Raw genomic sequence first — 24355 nt, forward strand, 5'->3', positions numbered from 1 at the left:
ACCCCAGAGGTGCTCGCAGAGACCAGACACAAAATACAGGTTTAAAAGAATATATATCGCTCCACAAAGTGACTACATGACTATAAAGGGCACAGTGGCCCCGTATCAATGTGTCTGGTCCGTGCAGACACCCAGGATCACCACCGTGGTGCCTAACAGACAGCATGTTAAATATTACAATAGCAGTACAGAAGCAAAAAGACAAAGAGTAAGGCCTAAGCCACACGGCATGAAAATCGGTGCGAGTGGAGTGCGATAAAACATCGCATTCCACTCGGACCAATTCTAGCCTGTGTGTCAGCGCACATGAGCGATTATTTTCTCAGTCCTAATCGGACCGAGAAAACAATCGCAGCATACTGCGATTGTAATGCGAGACTCTTTTCTCTCGCACCCATTCAAGTGAATGGGGCGAGAGAAAAATCGCACTGTACTCGCAGTACACCAGTGTACCGCACGTGCAGAGCGAGAATCACAATAGCCGGCTATGGAGGAGAGAGGGAGATGAATCCCTCCCTCCCCTCCTCCGTGCCGGCCCGCCCTTCCGCAGCGCTGGCCTGCCCCTCTTGAGGTACGCTCGCACAGTCGGACTGCAGACGCAGGGATACTAGTGTGACGCGCTGGACTATCCAGGTCATCCCAGGTAGACACAACAACACTACACACCCCCCTTCCCAGTTAGGTATTAGCAGTCAAACTAAAAGCCTTGTTACCACCCTCCAGGTTTGATGTCCACACCGGCGGGGTGGAGCCAGGTGGTTGGCTCCACCCACCGAGGAGTTCACAGGCCTGGAGGCAGGAAAACAGAGGAGTTGAAGTCTAGCTCAGGCTCTGGAAGGAGTCAAGTTCAAGTCCAGAAGCAGATCTGTGCTCAGGCCTGCCAAAGACTACTCCGGTGGCTGGGTTGGAGCCCAGTCACCATTGGCAAGGAGGCAGACGGTAGTGGCCGCCGGCAGGAGAGCGGGAATATCACCGGTGGAACCGTAAGGGACCGGGACAGGGTAGTGGCCCGCCGGAACCGAACCGGGGAGCCAACTTGATACCGGAGCACCAGGCAGGGTACTCAGACCCGGAACTAGGCTACAAGCCACCACCATAGTCAAATTAACTGATTGCGGTCTGGACCTCAGGGGTTCATTCCCACCTAAGTCCCGATTGAAGGCAACAGCCCAACCATTCCGGATAAGTGCCACCGCCAAGGGCCAGAGATCCAAAGGGCCAGCGTCTGTGGGCAAACGGGCTCCTACGACAGATACACGCCCGGGGAGTGGACTACCGGTGCTTAGGCACAGCAGTCAAAATTTACATACAGAGGTGCAGGAGAAAAGCGGACATTACCAACCTAATCTGGGAAAAGCTGCAGCCGGCTGCGGGCCCCGTTCGTCGCTCCGTTTAGTTTACCAGCGACTATCCACTGAGGGGTCAACACCTAGCTGCGGTACTACACCGCTCCCGGGGGCCCCCATACTTTCACCGCAGCGGTGGTGTCTACAATCACCACAACCCGTGGGTGGCGTCACAAACTATCACTTCAATCCAAACAGCTAAATCCCCACGTGTAGCGCCAGCTCCCTTGCAGAGCGACGTAACCCCCGGGTCCGTGAGAGGCTCGAGCCACCACCCGTAGTACGAGTACGGATCTGACCGGCTCGGTGGCCGCAGCCGAGCCCGCGGGGTGGTACACTAGCATGACACTCGGCTCCCGCTGTACTGCCAGCGCGAGCCGAGTGTCATGCAAGCATCGCAGTAGTGCCCCGTGTGGCCCCAGCCTAAGGTCTAAGCCACACAGCATGAAAATCGGTGCGAGTGGAGTGCGATAAAAAATCGCATTCCACTTGCACCAATATTAGCCTGTGTGTCAGCACACATGAGCGATTATTTTCTCAGCCCTAATCAGACCGAGAAAACAATCTCAGCATGCTGCGATTGTAATGTGAGACTCTTTCTCTCGCACCATTCAAGTGTATGGAGTAAGAGAAAAATCGCGCTGCACTCACGGTACACCGGTGTACCGCGAGTGCAGGGTGAGAACGGCAATACCCGGCTACGGAGGAGAGAGGGAGATAAATCCCTCCCTCACCTCCGCAGCACCGGCTTGCCCCTCCTCAGGGCCGGCCCGCCACCCGCATCTGAGGTCCGCTCGCACGGTTGTACCTCAGTTGCAGGGACACTCGCATGACACTCGGCTCTGCTGTACTGCCAGCGTGAGCCGAGTGACATGCGAAGGGATCGCAGTAATCCCCGTGTGGCCCAGTCTTAAATCAAAGAATATATCTAACATTATACACAATAGATACAGTGCCTACAAGTAGTATTCAACTCCCTGCAGATTTAGCAGGTTTGATAAGATTCAAATAAGTTAGAGCCTGCAAACTTCAAACAAGAGCAGGATTTATTAACAGATGCATAAATCTTACAAACCAACAAGTTATGTTGCTCAGTTAAATTTTAATAAATTTTCAACATAAAAGTGTGGGTCAATTATTATTCAACCCCTAGGTTTAATATTTTGTGGAATAACCCTTGTTTGCAATTACAGCTAATAATCGTCTTTTATAAGACCTGATCAGGCCAGCACAGGTCTCTGGAGTTATTTTGGCCTACTCCTCCATGCAGATCTTCTCCAAGTTATCTAGGTTCTTTGGGTGTCTCATGTGGACTTTAATCTTGAGCTCCTTCCACAAGTTTTCAATTGGGTTAAGGTCAGGAGACTGACTAGGCCACTGCAACACCTTGATTTTTTCCCTCTTGAACCAGGCCTTGGTTTTCTTGGCTGTGTGCTTTGGGTCGTTGTCTTTTTGGAAGATGAAATGACGACCCATCTTAAGATCCTTGATGGAGGAGCGGAGGTTCTTGGCCAAAATCTCCAGGTAGGCCGTGCTATCCATCTTCCCATGGATGCGGACCAGATGGCCAGGCCCCTTGGCAGAGAAACAGCCCCACAGCATGATGCTGCCACCACCATGCTTGACTGTAGGGATGGTATTCTTGGGGTCGTATGCAGTGCCATCCAGTCTCCAAACGTCACGTGTGTGGTTGGCACCAAAGATCTCGATCTTGGTCTCATCAGACCAGAGAACCTTGAACCAGTCTGTCTCAGAGTCCTCCAAGTGATCTTGAGCAAACTGTAGACGAGCCTTGACATGACGCTTTGAAAGTAAAGGTACCTTACGGGCTCGTCTGGAACAGAGACCATTGCGGTGGAGTACGTTACTTATGGTATTGACTGAAACCAATGTCCCCACTGCCATGAGATCTTCCCGGAGCTCCTTCCTTGTTGTCCTTGGGTTAGCCTTGACTCTTCGGACAAGCCTGGCCTCGGCACGGGTGGAAACTTTCAAAGGCTGTCCAGGCCGTGGAAGGCTAACAGTAGTTCCATAAGCCTTCCACTTCCGGATGATGCTCCCAACAGTGGAGACAGGTAGGCCCAACTCCTTGGAAAGGGTTTTGTACCCCTTGCCAGCCTTGTGACCCTCCACGATGTTGTCTCTGATGGCCTTGGAATGCTCCTTTGTCTTTCCCATGTTGACCAAGTATGAGTGCTGTTCACAAGTTTGGTGAGGGTCTTAATTAGTCAGAAAAGGCTGGAAAAAGAGATAATTAATCCAAACATGTGAAGCTCATTGTTCTTTGTGCCTGAAATACTTCTTAATACTTTAGGGGAACCAAACAGAATTCTTGTGGTTTGAGGGGTTGAATAATAAATGACCCTCTGAATAAACTTTTCACAATTTAACAAAGAAATAACATTCTTTTTTGCTGCAGTGCATTTCACACTTCCAGGCTGATCTACAGTCCAAATGTCACAATGCCAAGTTAATTCCGAATGTGTAAACCTGCTAAATCTGCAGGGGGTTGAATACTACTTGTAGGCACTGTATATCCAACCAATGTGAAAAAAGAGTATAGTACTAAAAGCAGTAATTCCAAAGCCTCACAAAATAGAGTTAAGATATAATTGTATCTTGAAAAGACCAAGTCACAAATATAAGGATGTAAAACAAACGTTAGTCAATTCATATACAAATAATGTAAACACACTGGCATACTACATATGGAACACATGCGATATGTCAATGTGTCAAACATCAGAGGTCATATTCATTGTTAACATTCAATCTTTATGTACCGCCCTGCACTCGGCTACAGCCGAGCTGCTCGGGTCCGGGCTCGTTTGGTGGGTGGCTCGAGCGTCTCCGGACCCGGGGTCACTTCGCTCTGAAAGGGGTGCTGGCGCTTTTGGATGGGGGTAGGTAGGTGCACGGCCGGAGCTGCGTTTGAGTTCGTGACGCCACCCATGGGTTGTGGTGAATGGATGGACACCACCGCTGCCATTGACTAGGCTCTCGGGAACGGTGTCGCACAGCTTGGTGTTGACCCCTCCGTGGGTAGGAGGTGATGGTCCCGGGGACCCGAGGGAGGTACTGAGGCGGGGGAATGCGTGCTGGTGTGCCGGTGCGGAGCGGCGCGGTGCGCGGCCCAAGGGCACTGTTATACTCGCTATTACAGACACACTGGAGTCTCTGGTAAACCAAACAAGATGGTGGACGGTGCCCGCAGCCGACTGCGTTTTTCCCCTTTTTTCAGGTTGGTTGTTTCCACCTTTCTCCTGCACCTCACTTTTAGTAGAATGGTGACTCTTATGCCTGAGCAATGGTATGTGTGCCGGTAGAGCCCGTTTGCCCGCAGACGCTGGCCCGTGGGATCTCGATGCCTGTGCGGTGGCTTTCAATCCCTATGGTTGGGCTGTTGTCTTCAGTTGGGTCTTGGGTGGGAAAGGACCTAAAGTCCAGACCCCAATCAGTGAATTCGACTTGGTCCAGTGGCTTCTGGGCCTCGTACTGGGTCTGAGTACCCCTCCTGGTGCTCCGGTTTCCAATCGGTTCCCCGGTTCGGTACGGCGGGCCACTACCCAGTCCCGGTCCCTTACAGTTCCACCGGCTGTAATCCCAGCTCCAGCAGGCGGCCACCACTGTCTGCCTCCTGGTCACAGGGTATCTAGGCTCCGACCCAGATCCCGGACAGACGTCTCCTCTTTGCTACCACTCTCCTCCACTCCTGTCACTAATCTACTGTTTTTCCCGCCTCAGGCCATCCGAACTCCTCGGGTGTGAACGTCAGAACCTGAGAGGGGTGACTCAGGGTTTTAAGGTTGGCTGCTGGTACCGTGTTTTTCCAAAAATAAGACCTCCCCCAAAAATAAGCCCTAGCAGGGATTTTCAGCATTTTCGGAGCAAGGTTTAAATATAAGCCCTCCCCCGAAAATAAGCCCTAGTCACGGATCTATAATGAAGTGTCCGTGCAGCTAAAAAGGTTACAGATACTGCAGGACACTTCATTATAGACAGCGGCACCCGGCAATTACACTCACCCAACACTGAGCGGCAGGACCTGCAGTGATCGCACACCCGCACACATCAGCTCTCACACACACACACACACACAATCAGATCACACACACACACACCAGATCTCACACACAAACATCAGATCGCACACAACCAGATCGCACACACAAACATCGGATCACACGCAAACATCAAATCACACACACACACATCGGATCGCACACACATTGGATCGCATACACACTCACCTCATCCAGCGACACCGATCTCTTCTCGCCGGCAGAATCCTGAGAGGCAGTGCGGTGCAGCACGACGAACAGGACCTGCGGCGGGACACGTGACTTGCTTCATTCCCTGCGGCCGTAAGCGCTAGATGTGATGTGATGTGTGCGCGGCGATTGGCTGTGTGTGTGTGTGATCTGCTGTGTGTGTCTGCAATCGGCTATGTGTGTGTCTGCGATCGGCTGTATGTGTCTGCGTTCGGCTGTGTGTATCTGTGATCGGCTGTGTGTGCCTGCGATCTGCTGTGTGTGTGTGTGTGTGTGTGTGATTGGCTGTGTGTGCCTGCAATCTGCTGTGTGTGTGTGTGTGTGTGTGTGTGTGATCTGCTGTGTATGTGTGATCTGCTGTATGTGTCAGTATGTCAGCTAGCAGCAGGGTAGGACGGCGTGCAGCACCGACCGGAGATCACAGGGAAGACCTGGGAGCCACGCAGAAGTCCTGGTCTGGTGAGTATGAGTTTCCTGGAAAGTGGGGGGGTCTGCTTTTTTGGGGGGTAAACTTACCCCCAACCGTGTTTCTCCAAGAATAAGACCTCCTCCAAAAATAAGCCCTAGTGCTTTTTCGGGGGGGCAAAAAAAATATAAGACAGTGTCTTATTTTTGAAAAAACACGGTACCTTTTTAGGGGAAGGTGTTTGTGTAAGGGCCTACCTGTGACTACCTGGCTAGTCCAGGGCGTCACATTTATATTATAGGACAAACGCTGTTGGTCAATTGTAGAGGTTCATGATGGAATCACGGGGCTTCAAAGTAGCTACCACCGATTCACCAGTTGATGATGTACCAAGTACGGTTTGAATGTGTAGAGGGATAACCTCAGCACCTGTTTAGCATCTGGAAGAGACACACCATGGATGCACTCCTGGAGCAATTTAGGGATCGTGTGGCCTCTGAGGGTGGCTTAGACTAGCTGAGTACCTGCCTTGCTACCCCTCCTACACAGGACTCTCCAGCTGCTGCCCCAGTTACGGGTGCTTCCCTGTTGGACTCTGGTGACTGTTGAATCGGTACCATCTGCATTCCTGGCGCCCGGTAGAGGAGGAGGAGGGTGCGCAATTTTTATTCGCCATCGGTGTCCCCAGGTCGGAAGCAGCGAGGCCGTAAGAGGAAGGAGCGCCCCCAGCAGCAGCAGCAGCAGGCAGTGCAGGTCATTTACCCAGCATTGTGACATCATGAGAAGGTCCGCCCCCACTATCGCGGGAGCATCACCAGGATCTCAGACGTCGTCAGAGGGCTGGTCGGGCCTGTACATTTGATACGGATACATCAGCAGGCCATCCCGGCAGTGTTGCACAGTCGGTGATACCCGTACAGCCAGGAGCGCTGATGCGGGAAACACACACTTCCGGAATCAGCACACTGCTGCAGACCCCTCGCTCTGGTCTCTTGGTGGCACAGGCCTGGCTGTCTCCAGAGGTCATGACTGAGGAGATGGGAACAGCACGACAGCGAAGGGGTTCGGATGACCAATGGTCCACAGATGGGAGCCAGCCCCATAGACAACAGGACATGGAGAGATGCATCCTATGGTAATTAGGGATAATAGAGAGGTAGAAGAGGGGCTCTACTCATTGATTCAGAAAGCTGCTTAGGAAGCCCTGGGTGGCAAGCAGTTAGATAGTGGGTTGAATAGCCTTGTGGGGTGGGGTCCCATAGGCCCCCTAATATTGATAATTCTCTATTTAAAGTCATCAATTGTACAATTGTGCTAAAGTGTTGTCTTCACTTTTTAAGCATATTCGGATTTTGAAAGCGCTTCGATCCGATCTAGAAGTATGGTTGCAATTTTTGTAGTCTTTCAATGGACGGTGCTATGATCAGAAGCTGTTTATTGAAGCACCAGTTTTGGGTTTATCTACTGACTTGGGTTGGGATTCGGGTTTCATAGGTTTCTGGAACTGCCAATGGGTTCGAGAACAGTGGCCGTCAGGTATTTCTTTCGCGAAGAAACAAACAGTTTTGAAAATGTTTGCCATTTTGGTTGCAGTTTTCTTGAGAGGTCCGCGGTTATCAAATCGGTGGATTCGGCTTCATTTTGACTGCAGAGGCGTTGTGTTGGCCATCAATACACTGGCCTCGTCTTGTGCTCATGTTTCTAGACTGCTTCGAAAATTGATTTTGGGTTGTTTGCAATGGAATTTGTGGTTGAAAGCTGGTTTGCAATGGAGTAGATGGATACTTGTTTGTTCAAAATTTGGTCATCACTTTTACAGGAGAGGTAAAACATCGATCGGGAAGGGCTTCCTTGTCTGCAGTAAATGTTGGAGCTACTGCGGACTTGATGTTGGATTATATTCGGAAGTCAGTTTCACGTTCGACTTGGGCAGCATACACTGCTGCGTGGCATGAATGATGTTTTTTTTCTGGCTCCCATAATGTGGAGCCTGTCGTGGTGGATTCGGCTTTGACCTTATGGTATCTTCAAGGTCTTGTGGCTAAGAAATACTGCCACTCTCGTATTCACAAATCTTTATCTAGTATAGCCTTCTTCCTAAAATTACATGGGAGAGTTTCGTTGCTCTCGCTATTTACCATTAAGCAATTTATGAAAGGTTTTCAAACACAACACTTCCGTCACAACGGGAGGAGGCCTATTTCACCTCATATGTTGTTGGACATGTTGAATGTTTTAGAAAAAGTTTGTTTTAATAAGTTTGAGTGCTTCCTCTTTTAATTGTGTTCTTCTTTGGCTTTCATTGGGGCATTTAGGGTAAGCAAATTAGTTAGCCGAAACGCCCGTTGACGTTTGGGTATTTCCATTCAGGATGTTCAACTCCACACCTCGGATATTTGTTTGTCCCTTTGGGTATCAAAAACGGATCAGAAGGGCAAAGGGTCTTTAACCCAGATCAAGTTGATCCCGGTTCCTTGATTTGTCCGCATTTACATTTGGCAAATTGGCTCTGTATACGTCTGGTGGGTGTTGGTCCGCTTTTTGAACATGCAAGTTTATCGGCAATGAACATTTATCAATTTAATGTTGTCCTTCGTCAATGCTTGGGTAAATTGAGAGCCTTTCAAGCTTCTGTTTTTCATCTCACTCCTTCAGAATAGGGGCCGTTATGGAGGTGGCTTCGTTGGGCCTCCAGGCGGGGAAAATCATGAAAATTGGGTGTTAGACATCGTGTAGGGTTAATTTGTATGTCCCTTCGGATTTTTGTCTTTAATCTTCTCCTGCTTATTTATCGTTTGGATCATTGGACATTCATTCGTCCACTGGGCATGGAAGAAGGCAGCTGCCAGAGTTTTCCCAGAGAACCTTTCTTTAAACCCTGATAAAGTTAGGATATGGTGATTCGGGGAGTCGGGAATTTGCTGGGAATCACTATGTTTTTCCGTTTTCCCCCCTCCGGATTTACTCGTATTCCATTTCGGCGGCAACCACATCGGGAGAATCTGTTCAGTTGACTTTATTTGGCAAATGAAACATGTTCTTAAAGTGATCAAGTCTATGTTTCCGAGGTGTTCCTTGATTTTCTCCGAGGTCGTTCCCCGGCTGGCTTGGAACAGGTCAATATGCGTTTCATGGAGGCTATTTGCAAGCGCCTCAATAGAACTTTGGAGCGTTTTCTTCCAGTCCTAGGGGGTTTCACAATTCACCATAGGTGTCATGATTGACTCCTGGCTCAGCTGCAGCTGAGCCTTTTTTTTAGTTTCACTTCTGATGCAAGTCACGTTAGGGGTTAATCCTTTCTGCCTCGTTCTGGAGGTCAGGCTGCTTTATTAGGGCACTGTTTCTCTTGGACTTCGCCAGTGATACTTCTGGCTCTGCTGTGTTCTGCTCTTGAGTGACCTGTTGTCTGCCCTGCCCCCTCCTAACCTCCGTGTTCACCTGACCTGTTAACCTCCTCTGTTGTCTGTTTCCATCAGTGTCTCTCCCGCTGTCTCCCTGTTCGTTCCTTATCTGTTTACCTTTATTCTGTCTTGTCTTCCCACTCCCCCTCACTTCTAGGCTCTGATTTCCCGGCTACTGACTATTTGCTTCCCTCTGACTACGTTTAGACTTTTCCCTTGTGTACTTACAAGACCTCATGTTGTGACACGGCTTTCTGACGATTCTACTGCCATCTGGTGGGCTTGACTAGTATTACCTCTGCTAGGGAATTCCCTGCTCATACGTTTCCTCCACTTTTACGCCCCCTAGTGGTTTTCCAGCTAACTACCTTCTCAGATAGTTTCAGGAATCCTCTCAGTCCCACATTACTACGCTGTACTGCTATTGTACATCTTAGAGTACAGCGTGACAATAGGGAGCTAGAGGGTTTCTTGCCGGGTTTGTATATAGAGAATGGAGTCCATTTATCGCCGGTTGTATTGAATATTTTCAATGTTCGTTTAGTTGCTGCATTGTACAGATGGCTGTGTGGTCTTGGGAGGGGCTCTCTAACGAGAGCCCGTTTGGGATAAATTAACCCATAGTTTTGGCTGTTTTTTGTAAGTATTTTGTTTAGTCAAGTCTTTGACTAAACTGATTGAGTTGTCTAAGATGTTTAATTTAAGAAAGAGTATTTTATTGATATATAGATAACTCTCAACAAAGCCTTACGGCTATCTCACGCCAAAGCATTGACTGTATTCTTTAGCGCAGTTGTTTAGAGTTAAGTTATTAAATTGGAGTCTACAATCCCATGAAAAGCTCAGCCTGGGAACCTATGATTAGTAAATTTATCAAAACTGTAAAAGCTTTAGGCCACGTGCACACATTGATTATTTGGTGAGTTTTTTACCTCAGCCACAATCAGGAGTGGGTGATAAATAGAGAAGTGGTGGCCATGTTTCTATTATACTTTTCCTCTATTCCACTCCCAATTCTTCCTTCAAAAACTGAGGTAAAAAACTCATCAAATGCTCAATGTGTGTACATGGCATAATTAAGAAATATGATCAATTTTAAACCACATTCACACTTTGAGTATTCAGAGAGTTTTTTACCTCAGTATTATAAGTCAAAACCAGGAGATGGTGATAAATACAGCAGTGGTGCCCGTATGTCTACTATACTTTTCCTCTGATTGTTCCACTCCTGGTTGTGGCTACAAATTCTGAGGTAAAAAAACTCAACAAATACGTAACGTGTACACATGGCCTAATTAGGAAATATGAACAATTTTAGTCCACGTGCACACGTTAAGTATTTGGTGAGTTTTTACCTCAGTATTTGTAACCCAAGCCTAGGGGTGGGTAAAAAATACAGAAGTGGTGCCCGTGTATCTATAATACTTTTCCTCTGATTGTCTCACTCCCAGTTTTGGGTTACAAATACTGGGGTTAAAAACTCACCAAATCTTCAACATTTGCACGTGGACTTAAAGGAGATGGTATCCAGAAATATCTCAACTAAAACTGGCAATGAATGGGGTTCTTTTATTATTTTATCCCATTTAAGATTTTATTATCATCAGATTAATACAAACAAGATTAACAAAAAAGATGAAAAAAAGACGTTTTCGGCCAGCTATGAAAAAAATTAAAGATGCCTCCTGTTAAGTTTTTTTCCTCTGTAAACTGTGTATGGTGTATAGTGTGAGTGTATTAATATACGCAGCCTTCTCTGAAAATCCAGTGCTGCTCTGCTCCTCTTCTCGGTGACATCACTGCTTTTGAGGTTCTCCAGGTCACACTGCAGTCTGCGTGACCCAGAAGTGGCTTTTAAGTCTATGGTGCATCAGAATGGGGCTCATAACAAGTTTCTATTGTCACGGGATATGACGAGGTGATTTGGAACACAGGCACCTACACAGGCCCTAGGGCTAGGGTGGACCTAGCTGTCCCTGTTCCCAAAGATACGATTAATGGTGACGATCGTTGGGCCACCTTTCTAACCCAAGTTCCTGGATAGCCCTGGTACCAGGAGATCACCAGAACTATATAACCACAGCTCAAGGACCGGTATCGCAAATTAAGCAATAATCAGCATGGGGGAACAGGTTCCACCGTCTTTTCATAGGCAGAGGCAGCTGTGATAGGTATCTTGTAACCCTAGAAGCATTCCACAGGCTGACATAAATTAACTCCTGCTAGAGTGATTACCAGTAAGCACACAACTAGTCAATGCCTGAGTCTGACTTTGAAACTCAAGAGCACCAGGGAAACCATAGTGTGACGTGTTCGACTCCGCAGTGTGAACAGGGTCAGAAGTCGCCATGACACTCGGTGAGTGTAGAGCTGAACACCGTGTGACATCCATAGACTTTCATTGTAGAAGAGACTTCCGACTCACACATAGAGCATAGAGTGATCCAAGTCAGAAGAGATGTGATGTCACTGAGAAGAGGAGCAGAATAGCGCAAGACACCATAGAAAGTGGCGGTAGGTGAGAATAACAATGGACCCACACTACACTATATGCACATATACACAAATTTAATGAAAAAAGAAACTTAATGAGAGGCATATTTAAACAGTTTACATATTACTCACATACAATATATGACTTGTACTGCCTATATTATACAATATTAACCGGTGGCTCTGTGGTTAGCACTACAGCCATGCAGCGCTGGGGTCCTGGGTTCGGAATCCCACCAAGGACAACATCTGCAAGGAGTTTGTATGTTCTCCCTGTGTTTTCGTGGTTTTATTCCGGGTTCTCCGGTTTCCTCCCACACTCCAAAGACATACAGATAGGGACTCTAGAATGTGAGCCACAATGGGGACAGTGTTCCAATCCTGATGTATATAAAGCGCTGCGGAATATGTTAGTGCTACATAAAAATAAAGATTTATTTTATTTTATGGTTTCCAACAAGCAGCATTATAAATGCTGCTCTGGAGTACAATACAAAACTGAATATACTCTTTAGACATAAGTACATAAGCAGTAAAGTGATGTCCACAGATTTAAATCAGACTAGAGATGCGAAACCATGGAAATCGAGAATGATGGTTACATAATATGGAGTATGGATAGGTTAATGACATCTTATTTTCTACAGTGAAAACTTCTTCTAAGCTCAGGACATTTTCATATATCATATAGTACAAGCTCAGTATAATTTACCTTTCTTTCTTGTATGATCTTTAACATTCTTCATTTCTGCTCTTTTCAATGATAAGTCGTCAAATGCGTAGTTCTTCACGGTGTCCATTAGTGATGTTATTCTACGCTCTGGTCACCATCAAGTGTGGCTAGGAATGTATATATATGTATTACCTAACACGCTGGGAGACCACAAAAAAAAGGGAAGTGAGAGTCTATCAGTGGTGAGCTGCGACTAACATTTACCAAACTGCCTAAAAATATTACATAGAGATAGTAAAGCTCTAAACTAAATAAATAATAAAATGAAAGCGAAACCATCAACCACTGTTAGAATTTTTATTTAATAAATTAATAAGACACATCAAAATAAACTTTTAAAATTTATTATGAGAGAAATCTGCTTATTTCTCCTCCTGGATTGAACTTTTACTTTGAAATAGGAGGTGACTGTTGGTGCTATAAAAGGGGGGGAAGAGAAGGAAGGAGCTAATGTTGTCACCGGCGCTGATTTAATCATCGCTCAGTGTATAGTGAGTGGTGGTTGTAGCCCCGCCCCACGGCACTGACTGACAGCCACTGTGTATTGGATCTGGCTGTCAGTCACTGCCGGAAGTGTGGTTACAGCTGACACTCACTATACCCTGAGTGATGATTAAATTTGCACGTCTATGATTGGAAGCCGAACGCTGGTGGGAGGAATAATTTTATTTCCTTCCAGCAGTGTGGCTCTAAGTGCCAGCACCAGGCAGGTTCAAAATGCCATTAACCCCATATCTGCAGGTTACTAGCATTTTTCATGTGACAGGTTCTCTTTACAGTTTACATTAGGGCTTAGAATCTTACAGTTCAATTTTTGATAAATGGTAAAACAACCTCTAGTGACGAAATAGAAATCATTGACTGACTGGTTCCCACACATTGATCATGTGGCACAGGACTTGTGCTCAGTCCATGGTTTCTCCAATCAAGGCCACTTAATCTCTGAAATCATGTACTAATAATGGTGGTAAAAAAGAGGTTACTGAGAATAAGTTTGATGTGATCACTGGAGTTTTGTTTATTATATAGGCATGGGTCATATGTAGAGTTGAGCGGATTGCTTATAATCTGGGTCAGGCGGATCCGTCGCGGGTTGTCACAGAAGTCCGGATCTGATCCAGAATCCGGGTCAACGTAAGTCAATGGGGAGGAGAGAGAGAGAGAGAGAGAGAGACTTTTACAGTTCGGGTACGCTGAACACTAGTCATATGTTACATCTAATATACAGAAATAGGGTATAGTGGTTGATTCAGGAGGAGTTGAGCAAAAAATTTGCAACTTTTTGTGTTTTCACCACATTTTGAATCAACTCTGCCAAAATGGCCGGAGGGGGGAGTGGTCGGAGTGCAACAGGGCATGGCCACACCCGCCCATCCAATTTACTTTCCAATGTATTTTCATCTCACTATGACACTGCACAATCATAAAATGACATTGTCACATGATTACACTGACATTGCCTTTGTGTCGACCAGGGAAGGGGGTACTCGGTCCCGGGCAGAATATTCAGTCAGAGATATCACTTCTGTGGCCGTTGCCCGGTTTTGTGCCCTGGGCCCCTTTTGTAAGGAGGGATATTTACAGGGCTGATAAGAGTTAATGTCATGTGACGCCACCTGCGAGTAGCGGTTAAGGATGAAGAACCGCCGCTGCTAAATGTGGATACTCCCAGAGCTGGTGGTGTTTGCAGCAATCGTGTTAGGCCTTCCGCAGGTAGGGCTGTTTCTGGGAGATGATAAGGGCAATAACGGAGACCACACAGAGTTGAAATAAACAGTCTCTACTCACTCCGACCTTTGGACCACTGGTTCCAGGAGTATCAGTGCCAATGTAGTGACCCAGGTTGCTCTGTCCCCAGCACTCTCTGTTGGTTTGGTCCCCATATCGTGGAGCGTTTGGGGGTTCTGCCTGTCAGTTTGGGGGTACAGTCTCCTTCTCCATACGGCGGGCAGTGAGGACCCTGCGTGGAGGTAAGTGTCCGAACCCCGATCCTAGTTTACTGCTGATGCCACCGAATTATTTGGTTCGGTGAAGTCCGTGAAGGTGTCCTCACCAGGCAGGTAGTTATCAAACCGTTTGAAACTGATGCTTGACCTAGGGCCCTGTGCCCCGTTCGAGCTCCGGTCTCAGCGGTATCTCTGGTACCCGTCCTGGTGACCTCTCTCCTGTGCCTCCGGGTCACCGTTACTCGGACCCATCTCAGGCACGTCCGCACACCTCTCCTGTGTGCCACACTCTCCTACCGACTTGAGACAGACTGCTAACCCCTCCCACCAGGCTGGCTATATCCAGGGATTCGTTCCCATGGTGACCATCCCCTTACATGGTTAACCCTCTACGCCCAGTGTGGAGTAGAGAACTAGGATTTTGGTCATGTTTTGGTGGTATCGGCACTGTTACTCCAGGTCCCAGGGGGTAGGTTCTGCATCCCCAAGAGGATGCAGTTCCCTGTAGTGCCCTGAGTGTCTCAGAGGTGCTACATCTCCATTACCAGCCCCTTAACTAACAGGAAACCCCCCTCCTGGTACTTCTTTTCATTGATACACTGGGATCGGAGGTGTACAGCAGCATCAGAGTGTCAGAGCCACTGTCGTAGTGAGGATTGCAGCGGGAGCAGCTGTGGACTCAGACCTACTCTGGGTAGATAATTATTACTAATCACCTTCCAGTATGGTATAATTAAAAATGTCAGCTTGGGGCGCAAATAATAAGTCCTCAAATAACTCCATATCCCAAAAATATAAAAAACGTTACGGGTCTCGGAAAATGGTGACAAAAGCAATATTTATTTGCTTTACAAATTTCAGAATTTTTTTTCACCACTTAATTAAAAAAAAAATAAAATGTTTGGAACCTGCGCACTCGTACCGCCCTGAATAATCATCTTGTGAGGTCAGTTTTACCATACAGATAACATGGTAAATAAGGAAACTCAAAACAAATTATGGTTTTTTTTGTGCACTTTTTTTGCAATTTCAACACACTTGGATCTTTTTTTTCAGTTTTCCAGTTTTCCCATGAAAAACAAGCCCTCATATGTAGTGATGAGCGAACCCAAACTGTAAATGGAAGTCAGTGTTTCTGTTTGGGTTCGGCCACCTGGATAAAAGTAAAAAAAAAGAAAGGAAGCAAAATGGAGAGTAAAGCAGGACAGCTATATTGTCACACTTATGTGTCAGCTCATTAAATCTCATGCATATCGACTGTTCTCCCGCCCACCCTCTGTTTCTGCATTTATGATTGGCTCCAGTCAACCTGTCGGCTTGCTGGCATCTCTGATTGGTTGCCCTCACAGTAGCCGTCTGGGTCCCTGAAGTGCGCTGTAAAAAATGTATATATAATTGAAAAAATGGCCTAGGTTTCCATATTTTGCTACCCAGCACAGATAAAGCAGACAGCTGAAGGCTGAAGTTTCCTGCTGTATGCGTTATCATGGCTGTGTATCAAAATGCGAGAGAACCCGATCGTGTTTTATTTAATTCATCTCAATAAATAATTTATAAAAAATGGTGTGTGGTCACCTCAATTTTGATATATAGTCAAGATAAAGCAGATGAGCTGGGGGCTGATATTCTCAGGCTGGGAAGACCCATGGTTATTGGGCCCTCCCAAGCTTAAAAATAGTAGCCTGCAGCCACCCCAAAATTGGTGCATCTATTAGATGCTCCAATTCCAGTGCTTTACCCTGCTCATTCCGATTGCCCTGGTGCTGTGGCAATCGGGGAATATGAGGGATTAATGACAAAAATGTTAGCAGATCACAGCTATGAGACCCCCATTACTAACCCTCTAAGTCAAAAGAAATAAACCCAAAACACAGAGAAAAATCCTTTATTTAAACCCCCCCTACCCTCTTTCTATAATTTTTTACATTCCAAAACAATACTGCAGGTCCGACATAATCCACAGACACAATGTCCCACAATGATCCTGTCTCTGCTACATCTGAGGTCGCAGTACAAGGTCACATTTGAAAGCAATGCGGCATCAGCAACAAACTGATGGACCGGCAGCTGTGAGCAGTGACGTTAGTGAGTTAACCTAAGGTCACAGCTGTTGGTTCCCATGGTACTGCAGCTGTGACCTCAGGTGACCTGAACAGAGGTGAACTCAATGACCTCAACGCATCAAAACACATGGTTTCGGAACGTTCTTTTTGCCAGGAAATGCAGATTTGGTGCAGAAATGTCTGTAACCCAATACTCAATATGCACACATTGCTTAATCTGGTAATTCAGCATTGAGCTCAATGACTTAATCTTAGGTGAGGTCAATGAGTTCACCTTAGGTCAGCTCACCTCAGGTCACAGCTGGGGTACCATGGGAACTCCAGTTATGACTTCAGGTGAAGTAATTGAACTCAGTGCTGGATTACGCTATGTGCACACCTTCAGTATTTGGTTGCAGACATTACTGTACCACATTTGCATCTCCAGGAAAAAAAACACACCAATACCACATGTGTTTTGATGCGGTTTGGGTACAATTTTTTGACATGAGATGGAGATTTGGTACAGAAATGTTTGTAACCAAATACTCAATGTGTGCAGATCACCTAATTCAGTAATACGGTATTGAACTTAATGACATATCTTGAGGTGAGTCAACTAAGTTCAATGAGTTCACCTCAGGTCAGTTCACCTGAGGTCACAGCTGGTGTACAATGGGAACCCCAGCCGTGAACTCAGGTGAAATCATTGAACTCAATGACAGATTACCGGATTAGGCTATGTGCACCAAAATGCACCAATACCGCAAGTGTTTTGATGTGGTTTTGGGGTGTTTTTTTTGCCAAGAGGTGCAGATTTGTTGCAGAAATGCCTGCAAAAAAAATACTCAATGTGCGCACATTGCCTAATCCAGTAATCCAGCATTGAGTTCAATGACTTCCACTGAGGTGAGTTCACCGCGTTCCATGAGTTCACCTTAGATTAGTTCACTTGAGGTCACAGCTGGGGTTTCTTGGGAACCACCAGCTGTTACGTCAGGTGAACTCACTGACGTCGCCGTTGACAGCTGTGGATTCTGCCAGTGTGTCCTTGACGCTGCAGTGCACGATCATGTTTTCTAATGCGACCAGGCACTTCGACCTCAGGATGTAGAAGAGCTGTGATCATTGTGGGACGCTGTGTCTGTGGATTACGTTGGACCTGCAGGGGTATTTTGGGGTTAATAAATTGGAGAAAGAGGGTGTTTTTTGTTTTTTAAATAAAGGAATTTTCTCTGTGTTTGTATTTATTTCTTTTGATTTAAAGGGTTGGTAATGGGGCAGTCTCATAGACCCCTCCCCATTACTAACTTCAGGCTTGATGACACTTGTAATTTTTTTGACATATCACAGCTGTCTTTAACCCCTTATATTACTTTGCTATCCACCGCACCAGGGCAGTCGTGATGAGCCAATTAAAGTGCCATAATTGGCACATCTAATGGATGTAAACATCCTGGGGCAGCTGTGGGCTGCTATTTTTAGGCTGGGGAGGGTCCAATAACCATGGGTCTTCCCAGCCTGAGAATACCAGCCCCCAGTTGTCTGCTTTATTTTGGATGGCTATCAAAACGCAGTGGAATCTGCGCCATTTTTTCCAATTATTTGTTTAAATTTAAACTCCACACCAGGGACCCAGACATCTAGTGTGATGGCAACCAATTACAGACAGTGGGCAGGGGAAGGAGTGCATATTCATGAACTTTAGTGATCGAACCCTGAAGCAATGTGACAGCCGTGGGAAAAATCAGTAAGTGTTATTCTCCTGCTTAAATGACCACACATCATTTATTTGTTTTTTTCACTGGGTCTCCCAATCACAGTAATGCAAGTAGCAAAGATGACTACTGCATTACTGTGATTGGCAAGAAACCCCTGCATGTTTAGTGGCTGAAAATCAGGTGCCAAATATGTGAGGATGAGACATGAAACTCATGTAGCCAGTACTAAGATACTTGACGAATAACGGATATCGCGAATACCTTAATATTTGTGTGAGTAACAAATAGTACTGAGCATTTTCGCTCATCATTTTTACCCCTCTATAACACATTTGTAAGATCACTTCTGGATTTTGAGATCCAGTTTTGGGCTCCACATTTTAAAAAGTATATTCTGAAGTTAAAGTCAGTTGAAATGCGGGCAACTAGTTACTGCAAGGAATGGAAGGCCTCCCATATGATGAGAGGTTGGAAAAGTTGGGCTCCTTTAGCTTAGAAAAAAAGACATCTCAGATGAAATCTCATTTATATGTACAGTATAAATACATGTGTGGTCAATATAAAGGACTGGCATATTACTTATTCCTTCCAAAGACAATTCTAATGACCAGGGGGCATACACTGCGAGTGGAAGAAAAGCGATTCCGGCAGCTAAATAGGAAAGGGTTCTTTACAGTTAGAGCAGTCAGACTCTGGAATGCCGACCACAAGAGGTAGTAATGACAGATACTATAACAGTTTTTGAAAAAGGGCTGGATGATTTCCTCCGTTTATAATATTGTCGGTTATAAATTATTTAGTAACAAAAATGTATAATTGGTTGAGGAAGGTTCAACTAGATGGACCGGGGGCTTTTTTAAACTTATGTAATTATGTAATTGTAATTTAATGTGATGATTCTCTGGGTTTTATTTTAATTGACCAATAAAGTCCACCATTTTAATATACATAGGGATTTTTTTCTGGTACTATAGTCTGAGATTATATACCCTTATATTCTACTATCCATTAGCTCTTATCCATATCCCTAAACAGATATACAAAGTCAATACTATGGGTTGGTATATAAACGATTGATTCCAAAAACTGTATAAGGGCACTATTAAAGAAATAATCTGGTTTAGAATAACATTCAGACCTGTGTGAAGGCCATATTCAGTGTAATGGGCCATTAAATATAAAATGATATATTAAGTGCTGGGACATTGCAAAATGTATCAGACCTTATCGTAAGAGTCGCCCCTGATGCACATAGTATGATTAGGCATGACTCTGCATGTTCCACATTGCATAAGTTGATATTAATAAGTCCCTAGACTATGTAAGAACAAGATAAAGACCATGTTGAAACATGCAGCATGCCAAGAATATTATCTTGGTATAAGTGGCGTAACTAGAATGCGATGGGCCTTGATGCAAAATTTGGACCTGGGCCCCCCTCCGGACGTTGGTCTCCTAAGGGTATGGGCCCATGATCCGGACTCACTGGATGCAGCGTGTCCTGACCTGTGGGGCCACATGTCTCCTCGGCAGGAAAACGCAGGAGACCACAGCTGCTTGTACCCACGATCAGGGTTCAGTGCACTGCGATCTCCTGCTTGTGTTCTCTCTACGGAGGACGCATGTGATTCCGCAGCAAAGAATTGACATGCCGCGGTGTGAAAAGCCACACCGCAGGTCAGTGTTTGCTGCGAAAAAAATAAGCATGGTGGCCACGAGATTTCTAGAAAACACATCCACTATGCTTGTACTGTACACCGCAGTGTTTTGGACGCAGCTGAGTCCAAAACGCTGCAAATACTGATCGTGGGCACACACCCTTAGTCTCCCCATGTGCACCACCCCTATACATAGTATGATACCTCTGTGATGCCCTGGTCGTCACAGGGTATTGTGCAATCTGCCCTTCTGCACAGAATCCACCCTCCTTGGTTACGGATCCTGGTCCTTTGGTGTTGCTAACAGCTTAGCCAATCAAAATCCTAGGAACACTTCCCGCTTTAACCTACCAGACACACCATTGGGGGGCCTGAAGGGAATAGGGCCGCCCACATGGGGGGTTGGTGAGGGGAAAGTGAGGAAAGTTACAGTTGAGCTTAGACAGTTGAGTTGAGCAGTGGAGAGTGAAATGAGTGGAGGTGAAGTGACTCTGAGAGGGAGAGGTCACGGAGGAGAGCTCCTGTGTACTAGGTGGCAGACGTTGGTCTGGGCCTGGTAGGAGCTGGAACCCGCTCGCAGGGGACAGTGTCAAGGGGCACGGACTGCCGAGGAGGGCAGCCGGCGGCCTTGAGCTATCACCGGGCAGGGGCCAAGGCCCGACGGGGTACGTGGACCCCAGGCCGGAAAGTAGCTTCACGCGTTCCGGTAATTTACCCGACGGGGGTGAAGACTTCAAGTGTCATCCCCAACCCACTCCAAAATCGGGGTACTAGCGCACCGATGGGATAGGACTTTCCCACTACAGTCCAAAGAAATCCTACGTGTGAACCCTGAGAGCAAGCTCACTCCGTTAGCCATACGGGTGAGCGGGACCCGAAGAGTTTTATACCCACGGGTCCAACAGAGACGAAGGTGCCAAGGACAGGGCCACAGGCTAACAGCAACACCAAGGGCACGGATCCAAGCGTGCTCCCCGCAAGCTGCAATGGTGCTCAGAATTCTGGTTTACAAGCTGTCGGAGAAGTTATTCCGGGACTGAGTGAGTACATTGAAAATCCCTGTTCCTATCCCTCACGGTGTCCAAATACCATCCCAACCATCAACGGGCCCCCGGGACACAAACCCCCTACCCACGGAGGGGTTAAACATCAGGCTGTCACACCATCGTCACCGGGCTCCCCAATGGCAGCGGTGGTCCCTCACATTACCACGCACCGTGTGTGGCGTCACGAACTTTCCAAAAAAACCCTGTACATATCTACCCCCCCCTTCTTTTAATCGAGTGGTCGCGCGACCCCCGGGTCCGGAGACCCCTCGAGCCACCGCGGATCCGGATCCGAGCAGCAGCAGCCCGGCTGCTTGTATGGGGGCGGTATACCTCGAAAAACCTGGTGTCAGGAACTCAGGAACAGGATACAAGCAAGACCCACTTACCTGGGTGACGTGCGCAGATAAATCGCTAATAGATAATAGTCTATAGATAGATAGATAAAAGATAGATAAATCGATAATAGATAGATAACAGATAGAGAGCTAGATAATAGATAGATGGATAGATAGATAGATAGATAGATAGATAGATAGATATGCACTTACATAGCCCCCACCCTAGATGTGGCCCCATCCATCTTTCCTACAGTCCCCACCCTGGATATGCCCCATCCATCCTTTCTACAGTCCCCACCCTGGATGTGCCCCCATCCATCCTTCCTACAGTCCCCACACTGCATGTGCTCCCATCCATCCTTCCTACAGTCCCTACCCTGGATGTGCCCCCATCCATTCTTCCTACAGTCCCCACACTTTATGTGCTCCCATCCATCCTTCCTACAGTCCCCACCCTGGATGTGCCCCATCCATCCTTCCTACAGTCCCCACCCTGGATGTGCTCCCATCCATCCTTCCTACAGTCCCCACCCTGGATGTGCCCCCATCCATCCTTTCTACAGTCCCCACCCTGGATGTGCTCCTGTGTCGCCCACCTGTAGCGGTCAACTGAGGGACGTCACTCCACCTTCTGGGACGCCACAGGGGCTCCACATGATTACCTCTGGCTACAGGTATGTCAGGTTTTTTTTACATGGGAGTCGTGACGCCACTCACGGTTTGCGGTCAGGGTTATGGGTGACCGCCACTGCAGGTTTAATGAGCGTCTGGGGCTGATGGGGTCTGCAGTCGGGTGGTATGGACTCCCGTGAGTGAGGCTGGCCCCAGGGGCTCGGGTGTGTAGAACAACAGGTCGCAGAATAGCTCAGTCGCAGTCCAGAAAGTCTTTCAACTTGTTTACTCACTTTTGGATGTTTTGTTGTAAGGAGCCGGGGCGATGCTGAGATTCAACCAGGTGGAACCAGGAACTCTTTCAGGCCATTCTGAGGGTAACTATTAACTCACCTTCCTTGCACTTCTTGTTTCGGATAACCCCTGACTTGAAGTACCGTGGGAGCTATCCAGGGAATTCGCGACTGCCTTTTCTCCCCTTTTTGGACCGTTTGCCGGCAGCGTGGACCAAGTGAGATGGCTTGTCGCTCCATCTCCTTATGGGTCCCCCTGTTGCTGCTGAGGCTTGGACTCTAGATGGTTGGCGAGGGACCTCCAGTCCCCTCACCGACAGGTTCAGCAGATCACTAAATGGACATCTGCTCTAGGGACCTGTTTCCTGTGCGTGCTTAGTCACCAGCAGTCCCCGTACTCGACTGCCTCTCTTCAGGTGTCTTTCTGACTGACTTTCTGGTCACTGTTCTCCCCCGCTAACAGCTACTACCCGTGCAGGGTCTCACTAGGGTGTCCGTGTCACTGCGTCTCTCAGCAACTGCTGCACTCCACGCCCAGACTGGCTCACTCCTCCTACTTTCCTTACAGCCTCTGCAGCTTAGCATCCAGCCCCTCCCCTCCACCCCTTGACAAGAATTGAAAGCTAGCCTCTTCTAAAGGCTACCCAAGGGTCCCATCTAATGGTGTGGGAGACCTGGTTGCTATGTGTCTGTGCGTACACACCCCTTTCTGGCCTTTGGAATTACCTGGAAGCTCTGTCCCAGCATGGGTGCAGTACTCAGTGGTCCCTGACCAGTTAAGGGGCGCCACACTCCCATCTATCCTTCCTACAGTCCCCACCCTTCCTACAGTCCCCACCCTGGATGTGCCCCCATCCATCATTCCTACAGTCCTTACCCTGGATGTGCCCCAATCCATCCTTTCTACAGTCCCCCACACTGGATGTGCCCCCATCCATCCTTCCTACAGTTCCCACCCTGGATGTGCCCCCATCCATCCTTCCTACAGTCCCTGTAGTGCCCCTGAAGCCCTCAGGGTACTACTAAGGTTCTGCATCACCACAGGGATGCAAGGCCTACCCCCTTAGGGACCCAGAACCCCAGTGCCGGTACCATTAAAAACCCAGGTAATCCCAGTTTTCCCCAACATTCCCCCATACAATGGTACTTAGCTAGGGTAGGACCAGTGGATGGCCGCCTAGAAGTAGAGTCACTCCAGTCCACTAGTTGACCAGGTGGGAGGGGCAGACTGTGGAGAGTAGTCGGGAAATCAGTAGTCAGACGTGCTGTGACTGCTGAAAGTGACAGACAGTAGGTATGTGAAGGTGGAAGTGAAGTGACATCCTGACTTGGGTTAACGGTGACCTGGTACCCAGGAGAAGTGGTTGCCGGTGGAGTACTCCCGGAACTACACACTGACGAGGTACAGAACCCTAGGACAGGAAAGAGCTTCAATCCGACCTGTTAACACCTGCACAGCAAGGGGACCATCAAGGACCTTGCTGACCCTAAAGAATCCGAAGACTCAGTAGCAAAGGGAGAATCGGGGACAGGACCAGAGACTCCAACCCCACAGGGATCACGCTACCGTCATACGGACAGAAGTGGACAAACCACAGAATGGGGACCCCCAGTGTTCTATACCACGGGGACCCACTGTTACGTCACCACCGGAGTCCGCTCCAGCGACTTCTGCTCCAATCGCCAGGCGACGCCCTGTCCCTGCCGTGGATGGTGCTGGTGATGGGAGAGGAGTCGATGCCAGCGGCACCGGTGGGAGCAGGCTCCGATCATCCACTGGGCTGGGTTATCTTGGGATCTGCAGTACCACTGGCTGACTGTGGGTGGCGTGTGTCTTCCAGCTAAAGTTGCCAGCATTCAGCTACAGCCAATGGGAAGACACCACACCCTTTTTAGTTCCCCTCCTGTCTGCTGACCTCTGCCAGAGAGTTTTGATTCCCTGGCTCCTGATCCGCCCTATTCTGTTTTGTGATTCCTGTCTGCTGACTTCTGCATGTTTTCTGACTACCCTTCTGCCTCCTGTTTTTGTACCTCGCTGCCCGATCC

At 47.6% G+C, this 24355-nt stretch overlaps 1 protein-coding gene across 2 annotated transcripts in view; it reads right to left on the reverse strand.

The window, feature by feature from the left end:
- The window catches only part of LOC142301938 (uncharacterized), a 79445-nt gene that overhangs the window by 47470 nt on the left and 7620 nt on the right, over positions 1-24355 (reverse strand). For both annotated transcript variants that reach the window (XM_075342996.1, XM_075342995.1), the window contains exon 2: positions 12630-12790. In XM_075342996.1, coding sequence (XP_075199111.1) covers positions 12630-12717 — 88 coding nt within the window. In that variant the 5' untranslated portion in view covers positions 12718-12790. The remainder of the gene's footprint in view (positions 1-12629; positions 12791-24355) is intronic.

This window comes from Anomaloglossus baeobatrachus, chromosome 4 (genome assembly GCF_048569485.1).
Source record: "Anomaloglossus baeobatrachus isolate aAnoBae1 chromosome 4, aAnoBae1.hap1, whole genome shotgun sequence".
Taxonomy (NCBI): Eukaryota; Metazoa; Chordata; class Amphibia; order Anura; family Aromobatidae; genus Anomaloglossus; species Anomaloglossus baeobatrachus.